General features: G+C 45.5%; 1 protein-coding gene across 1 annotated transcript; it reads right to left on the reverse strand.

Annotated features, from left to right (window-relative positions):
* Positions 1-489: 489 nt before the first annotated feature.
* On the reverse strand, positions 490-18,013 carry MDC1 (mediator of DNA damage checkpoint 1). The gene is made up of 14 exons (XM_049764770.1): positions 17,869-18,013; positions 15,692-16,069; positions 15,518-15,578; positions 13,559-14,907; positions 13,049-13,123; positions 12,828-12,911; positions 9,622-9,870; positions 8,938-8,978; positions 6,522-8,189; positions 6,326-6,442; positions 6,030-6,212; positions 5,566-5,691; positions 5,360-5,470; positions 490-1,022 (listed from the first exon to the last, which is right to left on the reverse strand). Exons 1-14 carry the CDS (start codon positions 18,002-18,004, stop codon positions 855-857), a joined length of 4,746 nt encoding a protein of 1,581 aa, XP_049620727.1. The 5' UTR covers positions 18,005-18,013; the 3' UTR covers positions 490-854.
* Between the last annotated feature and the right edge of the window lie 4,417 nt (positions 18,014-22,430).

Here is a 22,430-nt window from a genome sequence, read left to right on the forward strand (position 1 = left end):
AGCACAGCACTGTGCAATACAACCTAGTATATGGCTCCTGGACATCATAATTAGGACAAGGGGGCAGGGAGTAAAAAAAGAAACAGAAAGATAGGTGATCTCCTATTTTACATTCAGGACAAGGCTGAATTCCCAGAAAGTATGATCCTTAGAGATGCTTAGTAAGGAGTAGCACATTTGAATACTGCTAGATGTGATCACCCACCACCCACCCTTCAAAGTTATTTAAAAAAAAAGACACCATAAGGCAAAATGAATATTTATTTATCATGGAGTATGAACTTAAGCTATAACTTTATAAATACTGGAAAAGCAGCCATGAAAATAGTGACTTGTTTAAAGTCAAAGCTAAGGAACACTTCTAACATGATAAGATCAGGAGGGAGAAGTTTAGTAACACTGGAGAACTCGACCTTCCAACTTACTGACCCTAAGCATCCCTTCAAGTTTCTGATGCTAAACTATGTTCAACATCTTTCAAAGGATGAGAAAGAATCACAGTAAGAAAAAAGAGAGATAGCTACCAAACAGGAAGACAGCTTAGATAACGTGTGTCATGAAGCAGTAAGACATTGGTTTAGCTAAATCTGAGCAGATATTAAAGATACTCAAACATAATATCTGCCAACTTTTAATGGTTACTTAAGAAAACCCAAGGCCTTAAATATCCTTATCTTTGTTAACTCATAATCCTTTTTGACACTACCATGTGCCCAGACATATCAGATTAGTATACCTCAATCCTCTCTGAATTCCTAAATTTTCTCCCAAATATTTTGTTTGTTTGTTTGTTTTTTTTCCTCCCAAATATTTTCTATTGGTAATGGGAAGCAGGATGCTGGGGAATGTGGTCTTCAGGTGGATGACCTTTCCAAAGTAGAGAAAATGAAGGCCTCTGGCTTGGCTTCCTGTTTCAACACTCCTGTGAGTAGGAATTCAGGTGAAAGGACGGGCAGTCCAACTCGAAATGGAATGGAGCAACGATGAAAGTCCTGGGAGCATGTGATCACAACTCTCTGAGGCTGGGGAAAGACAGGGAAAGATACAACAAAGACAAAGTCAAAGGTGAAAAAGAATCCAAGTGGCTGGAGTGATAGCACAGTGGGAAGGGTATTGGCCTTGCATGTGGTCAACTCCGGTTTAATCCCTGGCATCCCATTTGGTTTCCTGAGCTTGGCAGGAGTTAGTCCTGAGTGCATAGCTAGGACAATGCTTGAGCATTGCCTAGAGTGTTCCAACTGTTCCCCTCACTCCAAAATCCAAGAAAATAGGTCCTATATCCACATATCAGCATCCTGATATTAGGTCAAATGAAGTACACTGCACTATTGATTGTAAATTTATTTTTTTCCTGTTATTGGGTCATACCCAGTGATATTACTGGTTCTGTGCTCAGGAGTAATAGCTAGTGATCTGATGGTGCTTAGACTGTAAGGTTAGGGTAATACATTGAAATAAAAGAAAAGTGGGCCCGGAGAGATAGCACAGCGGTGTTTGCCTTGCAAGCAGCCGATCCAGGACCAAAGGTGGTTGGTTCGAATCCCAGTGTCCCATATGGTCCCCCGTGCCTGCCAGGAGCTATTTCTGAGCAGACAGCCAGGAGTAACCCCTGAGCAACGCCGGGTGTGACCCAAAAACCAAAAACCAAAAAAAAAAAAAAAAAAAGAAATAAAAGAAAAGTAAGGTGGAGCTGGAGAGATTGTATAGCAGGAATTGAAGAAATTAAGTTAATAAACAGGGGCCGGGGAGATAGCATGGAGGTAAGGCGTTTGCCTTTCATGCAGAAGGTCATTGGTTCGAATCCCGGTGTCCCATATGGTCCCCCGTGCCTGCCAGGAGCAATTTCTGAGCATGGAGCCAGGAGTAACCCCTGAGCACTGCCGGGTGTGACCCAAAAAACACACACACAAAAAAAAAAAAAAAAAAAAAAAAAAAAAAAAAAAATAAACAATAAGAAAATGACCAAAAACTATTGTCAATTTTGTATGGGTCGTCTGATGCTACTGCGATTACTTAGTATGCTTTTCTCAGATATATAATATGCTCTTCTCAGATATATTTTGTTGTTTTTGGGCCACACCCATTGTGATAGAGGCTTATTCTTGGCTCTGTGATTGGGTCAGGGATCACTCCTGGTCCCTCTGAGGCTAGGAGAACTATATGGGATACCATGGATGAATTCACATGGGCTGCATGTGAAAGCACCTTAACCACGGTACTATCTTTTCAGCATCTCAAAAAAATATATTGCTCTTGCCCCATATTTTTGAGTATACAGGAAAAAATGTTTGTATTTTTCTTTAAAATACTTTTCTTGGGCCCGGAGAGATAGCACAGCAGTGTTTGCCTTGCAAGCAGCCAATCCAGGACCTAAGGTGGTTGGTTCGAATCCCGGTGTCCCACATGGTCCCCCGTGCCTGCCAGGAGCTATTTCTGAGCAGACAGCCAGGAGTCCCCCCTGAGCACCGCAGGGTGTGGCCCAAAACCCAAAACAAACAAACAAAAAAAAACAAAACAAAAAATAAAATACTTTTCTTGGGGGCCGGTGAGGTGGCGCTAGAGGTAAGGTGTCTGCCTTGCAAGCGCTAGCCAAGGATCAGGACCGAGGTTCGATCCCCCAGCGTCCCATATGGTACCCCAAGCTAGGGGCAATTTCTGAGTGCTTAGCCAGGAGTAACCCCTGAGCATCAAACGGGTGTGGCCCGAAAAACCAAAAAAAAAAAAAAAAAAAAAACCAAAACAAAAACAAAAAAACTTTTCTTGGAGAGCAGGAGTGCTAGGGCATACCTAAGCTTTTAGGGGGGCTCAGCCTACCAGATGTATCCTCAGATTTTCCTGGTGGGTAGAACTAATTTAACCCCCATGGGGTTCCTCAAAAGGCCCGCTGTGGACACCTTTTTCCCCTATGTGGATGGTTGAGGAATTTCCAAAGAAATGCCTGGCAGTACATTTTCAGCCAGTATTTGACTATCTCTCCTTTGTATATATCAGGCAAAATATTAGCCTATATCAAATAATTTGGCTCAGAAATTCCAGCACCAAAGATTATTTGAGAACCCCTTTTTCTGGATATAGTCAGCCCTAAAAGCAAAGATAATTTTTCTCTTTGCAACTGCAATTTCTGATAATCAAGGGCGTAACCAGAATGCAGATCTTGACTATTGACCCTCCTTTAGAAATAGGGAAGCTCATTATTGGGGATTTAATTCCTCCCTTCACTTAACCTCTAAAACTATAGAGTCCAGCCTAGAAAGATCAAGTTTCAAGATATTTCCTACTTCCTCCTAATCCTGATTTTGCATTTAAAGTAAGCTTGCAAGGAGTTACCTTGAGTTGTGACCTTCTCTCTTGTAATTTAGAATTTTTACAGTCATACCCATAGCTTAGGTATTGTTATTATTGTACTAGGCTTTGTGATTACAATTATTCTTCACCTGTGGCTAATTTTACCCCTATAAATCCCCTGCTTAAAAAATTAAACTTGGGCCCGGAGAGATAGCACAGCGGCATTTGCCTTGCAAGCAGCCGATCCAGGACCAAAGGTGGTTGGTTCAAATTCCGGTGTCCCATATGGTCCCCCGTGCCTGCCAGGAGCTATTTCTGAGCAGACAGCCAGGAATAAGCCCTGAGCAACGCCGGGTGTGGCCCAAAAACAACAACAAAAAAACATTCCCTGTGTGATTTCATTTATTTAATATTTCATATTTGGCTGCTTGTGTTACCCGTTTTCCTCTATGGACTATGACCCACGAGAATTGCTGAGACTCAAGACGCTTACAGCACCGGAGCAGTGGCTCAAGGGGTAAGGCATCTGCCTTGCTCACAGTAGCCTAGATGGACTGCGGTTTGAACCTCCGGTGTCCCATATGGTCCCCCAACTCAGGAGCAATTTCTGAGCCCATAGCCAGGAGTAACCCGAGTGTCACCAGGTGTGGCCCAAAAACAAAAAGGAAAAGAAAAATACTTTTCTTGTGTCTGGAGTGATGGCGCAGTGGTGGGATGGATGTTTGCCTCGGACGCAGCTGACCTAGGATGAACTGTGGTTCAATTCCCTGGCATCCCATATGGTGCCCCAAGCCAGGAGCGATATCTGAGTGCATAGCCAGGAGTAACCCCTGAGAGTCACTGGGTGTAGCCCCAAAACCAAAAAATAACCCCAAAACACCTTTTCTTAAAAACTATCTGTTGAGATAGTTCTGGCAACACTCAGCAGTTCTCAGGGACTATTCCTCGCTCTGTGCTCAGGAATGGTGGTGCTTGGGGCACCACATATAATACTGAAATTCAAACTAGACTGACTGCATAGATGACTTCCTACACTATCTCTCCAACCACCCTCGATCATCCTCTACTTTTTGAACAACATCTGGTGATGCTTCAGGGGTAACAACTTAACTGGCTCTGCACTCAGGAATCATTCCTTTTTTTTTTTTTTTTTTTGGTCACACCCGGCAGCACTCAGGGGTTAATCCTGGCTCTACACTCAGAAATTGCTCCTGGCAGGCTCAGGGACCATATGGGATACTGGGATTTGAACCACCGACCATCAGCATGCAAGGCAAATGCCTTACCTCCATGCTATCTCTCCGGCCCCAGGAAATCACTCCTGGTGGTTTTCAGAGACATTAGGGGATGCTGGGAAATTGACCCTGGGTTAGCCAAGTGCCCTACCCACTGTACTTTCTCTTTAGCCCCTAAAATCTACATTCATTGAGCCTGATTGATCCAGAGAGGCTTATTGCAGTAGCCTTTTCTCTTTGGAAGCTTTTTTTTTTTTTTTTTTTTTTTTTATTTTTGGGCCTCACCCAGTAATGCTCAGGGGTTACTCCTGGCTATGTGCTCAGAAGTTGCTCCTGGCTTGGGGGACCATATGGGACACCGGGGGATCGAACCGCTGTCCATCCTCGGCTAGCGCAGGCAAGGCAGGCACCTTACCTTTAGCGCCACCGCCCGGCCCCCTTTTTTTGGTTTTTGGGCCACACCCGGCGGTGCTCAGGGGATACTCCTGGCTGTCTGCTCAGAAATAGCTCCTGGCCGGCACGGGGGACCATATGGGACACCGGGATTCGAACCAATCACCTTTGGTCCTGGATCGGCTGCTTGCGAGGCAAACGCCACTGTACTATCTCTCCGGGCCCTCTTTGGAAGCTTTTTAACGTATAAATTAAGTCCATTTTATCACCGGATTTCTTCAGTCCTCTTTCCTTCTACAACAAAGCCTTCTCTCCAAATGTTCTTCCTGTGTTTCCATCTGTATCTATCTCCCCCCCCCAACCAAACTTCCCATCTGTATCTATCTTGTCTTCCAACCTTTTCCCATTTCAGCCATCTCACCTGCTCCAGAACCTGCCCCTCATACCTTATAGACCCGAGGCATGCTAGTTAGGAGAGTGCCTCCACAGCAGCTGATGATCTCTCCCATCTGGGCTGGTGGTGGCTGAACCCCAGGGGTCACATGAATCTCATAACCCTAAGAGGAGGGAAACAGAGATATAAACTCTGAGAAACTGGGGCCAGTGAGGAAATTCCAGGAGAGCTAAAGCCTGGGGTTGACGACCACTTCACCTCCAACAGTTTCCGCTCTTGAGCCCGATTCAGGGATTCTTTAAGGCTGAAGGCAAAATTCTTCTCATGTTCAGGATCTATCACAATATAATCATCCGGGGGTAGGAAGCGACGAGCCTTATAGGACTAAAGACAGTGGCAGTCAACATTCACGCTCAGTCCAAATTGTTCCCCAATTCTCCGCCCAACATTTTCAGGGAGATCAAAAAACATTTTGCCTCCTTGTTTTCTCCTTGACTACTATTCCCCACCCACAACCTTTTTTTTTCTTTTTGGGCCATACCTGGCAGTGCTCAGGGTTTCTTGACTCTATACTCAGCAATTATTCCATATTGTGCACAGGGGACCATATAGAATGCCAGGAATTCAACCTGGATTGGCTACATGGAAGGCAAGCACTCTACCCACTGTACTACAGCTCAGGTCCCTACCACTTTTTTGAGCAATTGTGAATGGTCTCCTACCTTGTACAGCCAGTCCAAGGAGAGGATGGGAATGCCCCGTCCCAGGGCACACAAAAACTTAACCGTTCGTCGAATTCGGTCAGTCACCAGGTATGAAGCTTCTGCTACTGAATTGGCTAGGCTCCCCCCAAGATCTAGCAGTATCTGCTTGCCTCGCTCATCCACCACGCCTGTGAAAAGCACCTGTGGAGGAATTAGCTGGGCTGATTCCTGCCACCCAGGCCCTCTGACCCCACCCCCAAGACCCCCTTGGTCTCCTCCCACCTGTCCCTCAGGAAGACCGGTACTATTCTTACTTTAGGGGCTGTGGAATCTTGGTTTGGTTTGTTGTGTCGGAGGCTTCGTTTCGCTATTCCCTCTGGCTCCTCCTTGGCCTGTGCTCTCTTCTTGCCTGCTTCTGGCATCACAACATCCTGGGATCAAGAAAGACTTTGGTGAGAGTTTCTAAGTCCCCTAACCCTTTCTTAGCTTTGAGGCCCCAGCCTTTCTCACCTTTTTGTTTTCAGGGTTCACTGTTGTCTCTTCTTCCTTTTCCTTGAGGAATGTTGTCTTCTGAGAAATCTTCCCTCTTTTGAGTCGTTTTTGAAGTGGGGGTGAATCCACAGTGACAAAAGACCTCTTTAGACTTTGAGAGATCTTAGGTTGGGACTGTGGGGTATGTCCAGATCTACAGGTTGCCTCTTCTTTTTGGATTTTAGAAGAATGAGCAAGTGAATGAGGACACTGAGCAATGACAGACTCAGGTGTGGTTTGAAGGGTCTTGGCTGCTCTCATAGCTAGTCTCTGGCTCCTTGATGACTGAGAATTAGGCTCAGGAGTTGCAGAGCACACTTCACGGACATCAGTAACCATGAGGGACCCATGTTTCTTACTGGCCTTTGGCTTCTTGCTGCAGTACGCTTGAGGGATGGGCTGGAGGGTAAGTTGTTCTGTGAGGATGGGTAACTGAGATTTAGGGGTGGCAGGCATTGGCACAGCACTTACTAAAGACAACCTCGGCATCTTGCTCTGACCATGCTGAGCTTTGGTCTCAGGGATGTGAGACTGGTTTGTGGGGCTAAGTTCAAAGAGTGTAGGTTCAGAGGATTGGGAGGTCTGCACAGATGACCTACGTGCCTTGCCTCGAGTAGTCCGAGATGAGGGCTCAGGTTGATCTGTGGAAGTGGAAGGCTGAAGCTCAGGGATTTGGGGATCAGCTTGTTTGGGATTTTGAATAGATCTATGTGTTCTGCCCTGAATAATCCCCAATGGGATAGGTTCATCTGTGGGGACAGTAGGCTGAAGTCTGGAGGCTGGGAGAGCTGGTTCAGGTGTTTTGGCTGAAGAACTTCGTGTCCTACTTCGAGTGGCATGAAATGTGGGCTCAGGGGAAACTGGGGTGGTGGAAAGCTGGTGTTCAGGGGCTGAGGGGACAGCTGGTTCAGGAATCTTGACAGAAGACCTATTAGCCTTTCTCCGAGTAACCCGGGATGTCGATTTTGGGGAGACAAGCTGCTCTTCACAGGTAGAAGGCTGGAGCTCAGGAGCTGTGGGGACAACTGGTTCAGGGGTTTTGACAGAGGATCTACGGGTCCTGATCATGTGAGATGTAGACTTAGAAGCGACAGGTTGGTCATCAACGAAGGAAAGCTGCAGCTCAGGAGCTATAGATTCACCTGGTTCTGGAGTCTTAAGAGAGGATCTACGTGTCCTTCTCCTAGAGGCCTGAGATGTGAGTCTGGGGATGACAGCCTGGTCTGTGGAAGCAGAAGGCTGGAGCTCAGTGGCCATAGGGATGCTTAGTTCTGGAGTCTCAACAGAAGATCTGCATGACCTGCCTCTAGTGACACAAGATGTGGGCTCAGAGCTAATGGGCTGGTCTGTTGAAGTGATAAGGTGGGACTCAAGGTCAAGTGAAGAAACTAGAGAGGGAGCCTTTCTAGAAGACTCCCGAGTCTTAACTTTGGGTTTTGTGGGGAGTGGTTTCAGCTTTGCAGACAAGGGAGTCTCAGAAGTTTTCTGATTCCTTTTTTGCCTGGTCTTGGGGCACTCTGAAGATGGAGAGAGTAGGGCCTGAGATCCAGTTAGTTTTGGGTTCTGAAAGATGAGGGGGTTTTGGTGTGAGGCTGAGGGTTCAGGTACTGCAGAAGGCAGGGAAACATCTGGAGCTTCCTGATCACCCTAGGAGAGAGAAAAGCAAGTGAGGAAAGAAGAGGGGGAGACTCAAATACTAGTTCATAGCTAGGAGGGGTGTTTGCATTTCTGTGACCTCTTTATTAAGATAGGAAACTTCGGGGCTGGAGAGATAGCACAGCAGCGTTTGCCTTGCAAGCAGCTGATCCAGGACTTGAGGTGGTTGGTTCGAATCCCGGTGTCCCATATGGTCCCCCGAGCGTGCCAGGAACTATTTCTGAGCAGATAGCCAGGAGTAACCCCTGAGAACTGCCGGGCGTGGCCCAAAAACCAAAAGGAAAAAAAAAAAAAGATAGGAAACTTCTTGGAATAGAAACAATCCTCTTTCAATAAACCTCTCCCAATAACTCAACCAGTTTACTGCTCCCCATATATGGGTGACTATAATGAATAGTGTAGCTGGGGAAGGAGAGAAGGGACATCAAGAAAAAACTTTGAATTAGAGACAAACTTGAAAAACAGATGGAAAATAGATGTTGAGAGTGTATGTGGAAGACCTGGATTAAATCCCTAGCACTGCATGGAAGCAGTCCTTGAGCACAGAATTAAGACTAGTCATTGAGCACTGTCAGGTGTGTTGTGTCCCTTCTCCCCCTAAAAAGTGATGAAAATGAAGAGAATATTAAAAAAAAAGAGAGAGAGAAAGAGAATATGGGGGAAAGGAGTCAATTAAGGTTAAGGTTGAGGAAAAGGCAGTGAAATGCAGTGATGTCATGGTGGAGAAGGTAGCACTCACCCCGGAAATCTCAGAGATTGGTATCCAGCAATTCAAGACGCCTGACAGAAAGTAAAGACAGTAAGTCGAAGGTCTAAGCAGCCTTGGGAGTTGACATATTACACATGACATCTGTGTACTACCTTGGGCACGTCTCTGCCTTCCTTTATCTCTATGCTGCCTAATGGGATTCACTGAGACTCCCCTTGTTCCACCTGATTAGTTCCCAGAACTATCAGGACTAAAGTCAGAACCTGAGAGTCCCTGGCCCCACTCCAAGTTCTGCTGTGGTACTGGAGTCCTGCCCTTGTGGATCCTGGCTCTGTCCCCCTTCTCCCTTCTTGGTGGGGCTCTCCTCAACATCACCCCAGGAACCTTGACTTCAAACTCCCCTAGTTCCCACTTTCTCCATGAACTAGTTTCTCTTGTTTCTCTTTTAGATACTTCTCTTACAAGAGCATGTTTTTCTAGTGCTTTTTCTGGTACTTTCCTGGCTGTCAATTACTATCTTCAGATATTCATATCCCTTTCAGAACTAATATTTTTCTCTTCTCTTAAACTATTCTATTTGCATTTCTTGGACTAATCTGTCTTTGTTTTTTATTCTACCCTAGAGGCCCAGCTGTTCTTCCCCATCATAGCTTCTCTCCCCCAGTGGTAATTCCTTGATTTCCTTTGCCAATATAACCCTTTCTTGGGCCCTACCATTTCTTGGTATACTCAAGTCTTTCTTCATAGTCTGTATCATCTGTGTCTCTTTTTCTTTAATCCCCTGTGGCTCGGTGGGAACAGGACTCTCAGGATGCTGGTCTTGCAGTGCTACTCCAGGTGAAAAGGGGCAAGACTCAGTCTTGTTTTCAGGGAAGTCTGTAGTAGGCTCACTCTTCAGGGCCTTCAACTCTCTTGGACAGAATGGCTGAGTAGCCAAGACATCCCATGAATTGTCCAGGGAATCTAGAAAGAGGGTGAGAAAGGTAGAAAAGGTTATAGTTAAAACAGGGCTGAAAAGATAATATCGATATACACAATGGAGTATGATGCAGCTGTCAGAAGAGATGAAGTCATGAAATTTTCCTATACATGGATGTACATGGAATCTATATGCTGAGTGAAATAAGTCAGAGAGAGAAAGACGCGAAATGGTCTCACTCATCTATGAGTTTTAAGAAAAATGACAGACATTTTTGCAATAATTTTTAAAGACAAGAGAGGAGGGCTGGAAGTTCCAGCTCACCTCATGAAGCTCACCACAAAGAGTAATGAGCTTAGTTGGAGAAATAACTACACTGAGAACTATCCTAACAATGAGAATGTATGAGGGAAACAGAATGCCTGTGTAGAGTACAGGCAGAGGTGGGGTAGGAAGAAGGGAGAATTGGGACACTGGTGATGGGAATGCTGCACTGGTGATGGGAGTGTTCTTTACATGACAGAAACCCAACCACAATCATGTTTGTAATCAAGGTGTTTAAATTAAAAAAAAAAAAAGATAGGGCCCGGAGAGATAGCACAGCGGTGTTTGCCTTGCAAGCAGCCGATCCAGGACCAAAGGTGGTTGGTTCGAATCCCGGTGTCCCATATGGTCCCCCGTGCCTGCCAGGAGCTATTTCTGAGCAGACAGCCAGGAGTAACCCCTGAGCGCCGCTGGGTGTGGCCCAAAAAACAAAACAAAAAAAAAAAACAAAACAAAACAAAAAAAAACAAACAAAAAAAGATAATATCGAAGATTGGACACTTAGATTCCTGAGAACAGGGCCAGGAGTCAGATCTGAGCACTGCCAGGTGTGGTCCGAAAACAAAATGAAAAAAAGGGATGAGGGACCTAAGCAATAGTGTAGCAGGTAGGGCATTTGTCTTGCATAACTCCACAATACTGAGTACAACTGGGTGTGACCCAAAAACAACAATAACAACAAAGGAAAGAGATTACAATGAATGAATAATAAGAGAAAGCTGGGATAAGAGGAAAAGCTCAGGGCTAGAGTGATAAACAGGTAGGGCTTTTGCTTTGTACAAGGCCAACTTACTTTTAGTTCCTGGCACTACATATGGTCCTCTGAGCCCCACTCCGAATGATCCCTGAGCACCAAGAGGTGTGGCTCAAAAACCAGAAAACAAAAAAGGGGAAGAGTTCTACAATAAATATTTATCCGGACTATACCTTTGACTTGGAGAGATAGTTATAGGGGCTAAGATATTTACCCAGATGAACCCTAAGCACCACAATAAGGAGTAAATCATGAACAGAGAGCTAGGTACTCTAGCTCCTGGTCCCTGAGCACCAATGGGTGTGGCTCAAAAATCTATCACTCAAAGACTATATACCTTCACATAGAATTCTCATAGTAACCCCTTCAAAATGATGCAAATAAGGCCGGAGAAATAGTACAGTGGTAGGGCATTTGCCTTGCATGTTACTGACCCAGGATGGACCCATGTCCGATCTATGGTACCCCATATGGTCCCCCCTAAGCCTGCCAGGAGTGATTCCTAAGCTCAGAGCCAGGAGTAATTCGAGTGCTGCTGAATGTGGCCCAAAATCAAGAAAAAGAAAAAAAAGATGCCAAATAGGTCTGAACAATAGTATAGTAGATAGGATACTTGCTTTGCATGCTGCCAACCTGTGTTCAATCCCCAACATCCTATATGGTCACCCAAGCCTGCCAGGAGCGATTTCTGAGCACAGAGCCAGTAGTAATCCCTGAGCACCACCGGTGTGGCCCCAAAACCAAAAGATAATAACAATAAATTGCTAGAGAGGGGCTGGAGCAATAGTACAGTGGGTTGGACATTTGCCTTGTACACAGTCTACCCAGGTCCTATCTCTGGCATCCCATATGTTCCCTGGAGCCTGCCAGGAGTGACTCATGAGTGCAGGACTAACCCCTGATCACTGGCAAACCTTCCCCACCCAAAAAATTATGCTAGAAGGTCAGAAGCAATAGTACAGTGGGTAGAGTACTTTATACACAATTGATCTGGGTTTTATCTCTGTCACTCCATGTGGTCCCATGAGCCCATCAGGAATGATTCTAGGAGTAGAGAGCCAGGAATATATAGTCCTGTGCACCGCCAGGTGTGGCCCAAAACAAATAAAAAAAGATGCTAGAATAGTTGCTCAATGGGTCTGTCTTAATGTCATTTTCCCCCCAATGAAATGAAGAAATATCAATAAAACATCAATCAAAAAGGTTGGGGATGGGGCCAGAGATAGCATGGAGGTAAAGCATTTGCCTTGCATGCAGAAGGACAGTGGTTTGAATCCCAGCCTCCCATATGGTCCCCTGAGCCTGCCAGGAGCGATTTCTGAGCAGAGAGCCAGGAGTAACCCTGAGTGCTGCTGGGTGTGACGACCCCCCCCAAAAAAAAAGTTGGGGATGTGACTCAGTGGTAATGTGCATGTGTTGAATACATGAGATTAGAACTGGGTTCAGTCTCTGGAACCACAAAACAAGCAAACAAACAAAAACATTTCTTATTTTGGGGTCAGAGGACTTACAGAGGTAGCTCATGCTGAGTGCATGCTCTGTATATGGGAGGCCTGGGTTCTATCTCTGCCACTGCATAGTCCTTCGAGCACTGTTACAGGCTGTTTTTGTTTTGTTTTGTTTTGTTTTGTTTGTTTGTTTGTTTTTGGGTCACACACCGGGCGGTGCTCAGGGGTTACTCCTGGCTGTCTGCTCAGAAATAGCTCCTGGCAGGCACGGGGGACCATATGGGACACCGGGATTCGAACCAACCACCTTTGGTCCTGGATCGGCTGCTTGCAAGGCAAACGCTGCTGTGCTATCTCTCCGGGCCCTGTTACAGGCTGTGGTCCATAAACAAACAAAAATAACAACATAAAAGTGCAGAAGGAGGAAAACAAAAATGCTAATTAGAGGCTCAGAGGAACTGTAAATTGCTTATACCTTGGACCTGCAAGGAAGGTCCAGGTTCCTTGGGTAGGTGCAACAGGAAGGCTTGAGTGGATTCATCCTCCACACGATGGACTACTGCAAAAGGAAAGATGGTTTCAGTCTTTATAGTCTCCTATTCCCTGCCTTGTCAACCTTCGGCTCCTTCAAGGCCCACCAGTCTAATCTCCCAGCTCTCATTTGCATTTGTAGTCACATGACACAGCTGGCCTCACCTTCCGGGCTCTCAGTTTCTTTCTTCACAAAGCATTGGGTGGCTTGCAAGTCTAAATCTTCAGAATTTGGTAAAGCTGGAACATAGAATAAATAAGTAATCACATCTGATTCAGAACTCATATCTCATCATTCTCACCCAATTCAAAACCCTATGCAAAAGGACTGTTTGTATTCAATCAATATTCAAATGCTGCAACCTAGATACAGGAGCCTTTTGAGGTGATTGTGAGGGTAGAATCTTATGAATTTAATGACCTCGTAAAAAAGACCCTTAGCTCCTTTGTGCCTTTCTGCCATATGAGAACATTGAAAGGGTGGATGCCTATGAATAAGGAGGCAGGCTTTCACAGACAATGATTCAGCCAATATAATGATCTTGGACTTGCCAGTTTCTGTAACTGTGAGAAACAAATGCTTATTTATCAACCACCTAGTCTATGGTAATTATTTTATCAAATGGATGGATGAAGTTTATTTAGGGGCCATGGGAGGAAAAGCAGGTTCCTTACCATCATGGTTATCTCCTGAGTCCTTGGTTCTGCTGACATCATGCTTTTCCTCCTTTACTAGGAAGCTCTGAGTGGATTCTTCCCATGGAATACCTATGTTCACCACCAGATCTGTTGGGTTCTCCTTTGAGAAAGGGCGATGGTCCTGCTCCACTTGTATAATGGGTAACCCACCCAGAACTCCTGCCTCAAGTGTTCTCTTTTGCTCAAGAGTGGCCATACTCCCCTCTGTGCCAACTTGGCTCTTGCTTGCATCTGCCACTGCTGAGGATGGTAAGGATGTGCCCTCTTCCACGTCTGTTTCACAGGCTTTAGCTGGAGGAGGCTGGGCTGCTACAAAAAGTTTTCTTGGATCCCCTTCTTCCACATCTCTTTGATTTGTCGATATCACAGGTATAGGCTGCTTTTCCTCTACTTGTTTGTTGATGACCCCTGTAGCAGAGGCTTGGCTTCTCTCCAAGAAGACCACAGGTAAATTGTTACCTATCCCTTTATCACTGTTCCCAAGAGGAGGTTGGCTCTTTTCTAGATATGCCTTGTCTGGGTGATCCTCAGAGACAGTTCTCCCTTGCTTTTCTACAGGGAATCCCTGCTCCTTCATGTCTGTGTCACTGTTTCTCATAGTGGAGGTTTGGTTCTGTTTCAGAAGACCCACAGGTTGTGCTCTGTTCCCTTCTATGTTGCAGGTAATGGCGAGGCTTTCTTTTAGAGGTGCAAGAGTGAGAGCTGTTGAGATTTCTTCCTTTTCATCCTTCTTGCTGTCAATTGCCATGAAGCCTTGATTTCTCTCCAAAAGAGCCAACAGTGGGGCCTTACTTTCTTCCACATCTGTCAGATTCTCCTGCTGATGTGTCACGTCAGGTAACCCAGGGCCCTTCGTGCCAATTCCACGGATGACTGGCCTCTTCTTCACAGGAACTATAGCAGGGGTTGCAGGTATCTCTTCTTCTACATCAGTATCATTGTCACTGAAGTCAAAAGGCTGTGTTATTTCTATATGGATTCCAGCAAGCTGACTTGTGGATATGCTCTCATCATCTACATCTGTGTCACTGTCCTCACTGACAACTTTGATATTTTCCAGGTTCATCCCTTCTGCAATTGCCTCTTTTTTTGCATCCCTATTAACTTTGCTGTCATGGCCTTTTTCCTTCACTGCACACAGATTCTTTGCAATCTGGAACTCAGCTGCAGCTCCATCAGCTTTAGGCTGTTCTGTTTCTGTAGTGGCACCTCTTCTGGAATTAAAGAAGTTTGCTGCTAAAACTGGTGACTGAATTTCTTCTTCATCTGTGTCACTGTCCAATTTGAAGACAATAGGTGAGGTAGGTATCCCACCCTCTTCATCACTGAGAAGAGGATAAAAGGGAAACAGTCTAAAGAATCTATATCCCAGGAAGGACACCCTATTTACTGTAAGCTCTTAGGAGGCAGAGTTAGTATTTGTTTTGCTATACTCAGTAAACAGTTTTCTATATGACATGTCAAGAATACACAACAAGGGGCCGAAGCGATAGCGCAGCCGTAGGACGGTTGCCTTTCACGAGGCTAATTTAGGAGAGACCATGGTTCGATCCCCAGAGTTCCACAAGTCAGGAGCGATTTCTGAGCACATAGCCAGGAATAACCCCTAAGGGTCACTGGGTATGGCCCAAAAACCACAAAGGAAAAGAAAAATACACAATAAAAATTCAGTCACTACTGGATATAGCCTAAAAACGAAAAACAACAACAAAAAATTCAGCCAAGGAATGAAGATGGGAGTCTCAGATTCTATGCCCAGTACTGCATGGTCTTCTGAGCACCACTGAGTTTTATGCCCAGACACATGATAAGTAAATAAAAAAATAATTCAGCTAAGTGGTTAAAGAGTAAGTGTAACCTTTCACTTTTACAATAACGCTCTCTAGAAATGGCTCCTTTTGAAGGCTCAAGAACATTTGACCCTTTGGCACTTACCTCTCTGGAACTATTGATGTCAAAGAGGAAGATGTGTGTTTTGGTTCTTCAATAGTAGGTTCTGTCAAGAACAGAAAGGATTAAATTGGTTCACTATCCTTATCTAGACAGAGGGATAGACAGACAGACAAGACACAAGAACACACAAACTCACTCCCTCCCCAATACACATACCTACTTCCTCCTCTGAGTCCTCAACCAACAGGATCCCCTTTTGAGTTTCTCCCTTAACTCTCGGTGTCTCCTCTACAGTTAGAGGGCCTCTGGAAACAAAAGGCTTGGGGGCATTCAGGCGATAATACTGGCAGGGTAAATCACCAAACAGAATTAACTCCAGGTCCCTCAGGCGATGACTCATTCCTTGTTTCAGGACTTTTGGAGGCCTCAGAATCTGTGTACCATTAAGGCTCCCACAATCTCGGAGGATAGGTGCTTTGTCCCAGGCCAAGATTTCAATCACTGCATGTTGTTTGGAGATGGATGCAAAGGGCAGAACCACAGAGCAATCAGGCATTCGACCCACCACATTCTTCCCCAGGTAGAGTGAGAAATCTATGGAAAAGAAAGGGAGAGAGGTTCTAAGGCCAGAGGCCTGGCCTATTAGGAAATTAACTTTTACTTTTGTAGCAAACACACTACTCAAGATTCCCACACACATTTGAAAAACCATAGGTCATAGGACATCTGGGAATTGAAGAACATATATGCAGTTTATTATTATCAGCCCATATTCAAACTATTTGGAAAGTGTATACCTAATAAACAGTATGTTCTTGGGACTGGAGCCATAGTACAGTAGGTTGTGTTTTGCACAGAGCTGACACGATTCAATCCTCAGCATATCACATGGTGCCCAAATACCTTCAGGAATAATTTGTGGGTGTAGAGGCAGGAATTACCCCTGAATATTACTGAGTGTGGGCAACTCCACCAACCTAAAGTGTCCAATTTAGCAGTACTAAATACATTCACATCATTATGTAATGACTGATATCATCTACTTCATTTTTTTTTTTTTTTTGGTTTTTGGGCCACACCCAGCGATGCTCAGAGGTTACTCCTGGTTGTCTGCTCAGAAATAGCTCCTGGCAGGCACGGGGGACCATATGGGACACCGGGATTCGAACCAACCACCTTTGGTCCTGGATCGGCTGCTTGCAAGGCAAATGCCGCTGTGCTATCTCTCCGGGCCCATCTACTTCTTTTTCTTGGTTTTTGGGTCACACCCCGTAGTGCTCAGGGATTACTCTTGGCTCTACGCTCAGAAATTGCTCCTGGTAGGCTCAGGGGACTGTATGGGATACTGGGATTCGAACTACCGTTCTTCTGCATGCATGGCAAACACCCTACCTCCATGCTATCTCTCCGGCCCAACTACCATCTGCTTCTAAACTACACTAGAACTTTGTTTTTTGGTACGTGAGAGATAATGAGCACCTGGGGAATCAAACATGGACTTTCTGAATATGAATTATGAGCTCATTCCCTTGAGCCACCTCTGTTGTCCACATATTAGATTTTTTTTTGGGGGGGGGGGCCACACCCAGCGGTGCTCAGAGGTTACTCCTGGCTGTCTGCTCAGAAATAGCTCCTGGCAGGCACGGGGGACCATATGGGACACCGGGATTCGAACCAACCACCTTTGGTCCTGGATCAGCTGCTTGCAAGGCAAATGCCGCTGTGCTATCTCTCCGGGCCCCACATATTAGATTTTTAAAATTAATATATATATTTAAGCACCATGATTATGAAGATGCTTGTAGTTGGGTTTCAGTCATAGAAAAGTACACTCCCTTGGGGCTGGGCGGTGGCGATAGAGGTAAGGTGCCTGCCTTACCTGCACTAGCCTTGGACAGACCGAGGTTCGATCCCCCAGCCTCCCATATGGTCCCCCAAGCCAGGAGCTACTTCTGAGCGCATAGACAGGAGTAACCCCTGAGCGTCATTGGATGTGGCCCCCCAAAAACCAAAAAAACAAAAACAAAAACAAAAAAAGAAAAGTACACTCCCTTTCACCAGTGCAACCTTCCCACCACCAATGTCCTCCATCTCCCTTCTCCCCCAACCCCTGCCTGTCTTTGAGACAGGCATTCTATTTTTCTCACTCACTACTACATGTTAGATTTATTTGATTCTCTTTATCTTCTATCAAAGTAAAACTACCTACATTCATTTCAGGATAGTCATTTGGAACAATCAACTTCATCAGTCTTCTCTATTCCCCCCCAAATTTTCCCTAAGATCTCTTTAAAACATTTATAAGTTTCTTGCAAATCCCCCTCCCCCACCAACTACCTCCCCACACAAATTAGAGATCCAGATCATTACTTCAACATGCAATACACCCTGACCTTTTTCTGGTGCATGGGGACTACTGAAGAAATGCAGTCGCCCTACAGGTTCCAAGTTACACCCTAAGGGTTCACTGGGTCCCTCTGTTTCCTCCTCTTCTTCATCTTCCCATTTAATAATCTGGGTGGCTTCCATGATCTGGGAAAGAAAATGTTATAATCATCCATATCACACTATTTCACACACATACATATAGCCTCAGAGAGGAGACTGAGAACTGAGTTTTGAAGCTTGATGGTTGTGTTTTTTTTTTGGTCAAGCATCCTGTCTTATTTTTGAATACACTAAAAATAATAATTTAGGGCCTGAGAAATAGCACAGTGGGAAAGGCATCTTCCTTGCACATAGCCAACCTGGTTTGGTCCTTGGCATCCCATATGGTCCCCCAAGCCTGCCAGGAGTAATTTCTGAGCACAGAGCCAGGAAACCTCTAAGCATTGCCAGGTGTGGCTCCCCCTCAAAAGAAAATTGTTTTTAGGGGCCAGGAAGGTGGCGCTAGAGGTAAGGTGTCTACCTTGCAAGCACTAGCAAAGGACGGACCGAGGTTCGATCCCCCGGCGTCCCATATGGTCCCCCCAAGCCAGGGGCGATTTCTGAGTGCATAGCCAGGAGTAACCCCTGAGCATCAAATGGGTGTGGCCCAAAAACCAAAAAAAAAAAATTTTTTTATATAAATCTATATCTACATATTATTTGAAGCATGAGACACAGTAGAGTGGGTTAGGTGTCTGGTTTACTCAGGTTTGATCTCTGGCATCACATATGGTTCCCTAAGCTCCACGGCGGTAATTCCTGAATTCAGAGTCAGGAGGCAGCTCTGTGCACCACTGGGTGGGGTGCCCAAAACAACAACAAATACACAAATATTTGGGTGGCCTCTCTGCAGAGCTAAGTTACCTGGGCTATATAACTGGCAGTACCTGGAAAGTCACGTGATACTACCATGGCCAGTGTCCAGGACCTATGCATAGCAAGTATGTATTCTAGTAGCTATTTTTTTTCTTTTTGGGCCATACCTGGTGGTGCTTCAGTGATCAATCATGGCAAGCTCAGGAAACCATGTAAGGTACTGGGGATAAAACCTCAGTCTGGGGCCCGGAGAGATAGCACAGCAGCGTTTGCCTTGCAAGCAGCCAATCCAGGACCAAAGGTGGTTGGTTCAAATCCCGGTGTCCCATACGGTCCCCCGTGCCTGCCAGGAGCTATTTCTGAGCAAATAGCCAGGAGTAACCCCTGAGCACAGCCAGGTGTGACCCAAAAACCAAAAAAAAAAACCCCCCCCAAAAAAAACACCTCAGTCTGCAGCCTGCAAGACAAACACCCTACCTGCTAACTATTGTTCTATCTTCTCCAACAGCCCTTATTCTGGTGGTGAGGGGAGGCATAACTAGTAGTACTTAGGGCTTACTCCTCACTCTGTATGTTTTGCCCTTAAAAAAGTGAGAGATACGGGCCCGGAGAGATAGGGTGCTTGCCTTGCAAACAGCCGATCCAGGACAAAAGGTGGTTGGTTCGAATCTCGGTGTCCCATATGGTCCCCCGTGCCTGCCAGGAGCTATTTGTAAGCAGACAGCCAGGAGTAACCCCTGAGCGCCGCCGGGTGTGACCCAAAATCCAAAAAAAAAAAAAAAAAAAAGAAAGAAAGAAAAGAAGTGCTAGGTGTGGCCTCCACTCTAATTTTTTTTTTTTTTTTTTTTTTTTGGTTTTTGGGCCACACTCGGCGGTCTCAGGGGTTACTCCTGGCTGTCTGCTCAGAAATAGCTCCTGGCAGGCCCGGAGAGATAGCACAGTGGTGTTTGCCTTGCAAGCAGCCGATCCAGGACTAAAGGTGGTTGGTTCGAATCCCAGTGTCCCATAAGGTCCCCCATGCCTGCCAGGAGCTATTTCTGAGCAGACAGCCAGGAGTAACCCCTGAACACCAGGTGTGACCCAAAAACTAAAAAAATATAAAAGAAATAGCTCCTGGCAGGCACGGGGGACCATATGGGACACCGGGATTCGAACCAACCATCTTTGCATGCTTTGCATGAGGCTGACCCAGAATGGACCTGGGTTTTATCCCTGGAGTCCCATCTGGTCCCCTAAGCCAGGAACAATTTCTGAGCACATAGCCAGGAGTAACCTCTAAGCATCACCGGGTGTTAGCCAAAAACTAAAAACTAAAAATAAATAATTAGTGTAGGGCTAGAGAGATAGCACAGTGATAGGGTGTTTGCCTTGTATGCAGCCGAACCAAGACAGACAGTGGGTCAAATCCCAGCATCCCGTATGGTCCCCAGTGCTTACCAGGAGCGACTTTTGGGCACAGAGCCAGGACTAACCCCTGAGTGCTGCCAGGTGTGACCCAAACCTTACCCCAAAAAATAGGTTGCTGGGGTCAGACAAATGACTTAAAGGGTTGGAGTTCATGTTTTCCATGTGAAGTCCAAGGTTTGAACCTTAACACCACATGGTGCTCTGAGCATACAAAAAATGACCCCTAATCACTGTAAGGTGCAATTCTGCTCCAATAATTAGGTGGCTGGGAGATACGCCACCCTTGTAAGCATGAGGCTTGAATCTGATCCCTGGGGCTACCTGGATGGCTGAGCACAATTCTGATGATTATGCCGTCTGTGATTCCTGGACAGCAAGTGATTAAAGATGCCTGAGTTCCATGATCCCCATCCCTGCAAATAAAATAAAAGTGATGATATGAACATTATCACTAAAGGGGCAACCCCCAGAGAGTACTATAAACAGAGTGTGCTTGAACATAACTAAAAAGTATAAATCCTGCCTGGGATGCAATATGGCGAAGTATAAGCAATGCAGCCTAATGTGTGAACCCCAGCAAGCACCACAGCCAAATGTGTAACCACCATAACTGTTGGTGCAATCTGTGATTGCATATCCATCAATGGCTATCTATAAATATCCATAAATGTGCAATCTGTGCTTATCAAAACATGAATATTAACAGAGAAGTGAAAGGGTGGGGAGAAATTAGGATCCCAACTACATGCATATCTGCTATGTTTATATAATAACTTGGGGGCATAACCTAACAGTTCTCAGGATTTACTTCTGGCTCTACACTCAGAAATAACTCCTGATGGGACTTGAGGGACCATCTGGGGTGCCAGGGATTGAACCTGGATCAGCCAAATGCAAGGTAGGCTTATCTCTCCTCTCCTCTCCTCCCCTCTCCCTTTTTCCCACTCCCCTCTCCTCCCCCCGCTTTGAGCCACATGTCACATTTGGCAATGTTCAAGCAGCTTCAAGGACCATATGGTATTCTGGGGACTGTTCCTGGCAGGCTCGGGGATTGAACCCAGGTCCATTCCAGATAAGTCTGCATGCAAAGCAAACACCCTACCACCAATGCGCTACCACCCTGGCCCCTTCCTAGTTCTCTTATTTTTCTAAATGTCAATTTGCAACCTACTAAGCTGATTTCATTATCCACAAATGGTTGTAATCCACACCTTTTTATAGAAAGTAAGGCTTTTTTTTTTTTTTAACCAATATTAGCTGTGGCCCAGGCATTGTGTAACATCAGGCATAGTAACTATGCAAACATTTAGGCTATTGGGCGGCAGGGCTTTTGCACGCGGCCAACTCAGGATGAACCTGGGTTTGATTCCCGTATCCCATATGGTCTCCTGAGCCTGCCAGGAGCCATTTCTGAGCATAGAGCTAGGAGTAACCCTTGAGCGCAGCCAGGTGTGGCCCAAAAATCAACTAAACAAACAAAAACATTTAAGATACTAAGGCTAAAAATATTATATAATATGCTGATATAATACAACAGATATGTGGAAAGGACTGTTGTAAAGGTGTTTCTGAGGGCTGGAGTGATAGAGCAGCAGTAGGGCATTTGCCTTTCACGCGACTGATCCAGGACGAACCTCGGTTCGATCCCTGGAGTCTCATATGGTCCCCCAAGCCAGGAGCGATTTCTGATACATAGCCAGGAGTAACCCCTGAGTTTCATGGGTGTGGCCCAAAAACAAACAAACAAACAAACAAAAAAAGGTGTTTCTGGCTGCAAGCTTCACCATTTCTTTTTCTTCTTTTTTTTTCCTATTTTTTAGGCTTCATCATTTCATACATTACTAGATCATATCAATATGGTCTGATTAGGCACAAATAATCGTCAAAATAAACACACACAGAAGTTAGCTATTGGGGCCAGAGTGGTGGCCTCTGCCTTGCGAGCGCTAGCCTAGGACAGACAAAGGTTCGATCCCCTGGCGTCCCATATGGTCCCCCCAAGCCAGGAGTGATTTCTGAGTGCATAGCTAGGAGTAACCCCTGAGCGTCAATGGGTATGACCCAAAAACAAAAAAAAGAGAGAGAAGTTAGCTATTACTTTACATTCAGAGACTCATTTTATCATCACAATAAAGTATAAATCTTCTATTTCTCAAGTAAATCACCTCAGCACAGACAGTTTAAGAAACTTGTCCTGGGCCAGAGCGGTAGCACAGTGGTAGGGCATTTGCCTTGCACATGGCCAACCCCTGAGGAACCTCGGTCCCCTGAGTGAATCTCAAGGAGCGATTTCTGAGTGCAGAGC

This window comes from Suncus etruscus, chromosome 18, assembly GCF_024139225.1.
Source record: "Suncus etruscus isolate mSunEtr1 chromosome 18, mSunEtr1.pri.cur, whole genome shotgun sequence".
In the NCBI taxonomy this organism is placed as follows: domain Eukaryota; kingdom Metazoa; phylum Chordata; class Mammalia; order Eulipotyphla; family Soricidae; genus Suncus; species Suncus etruscus.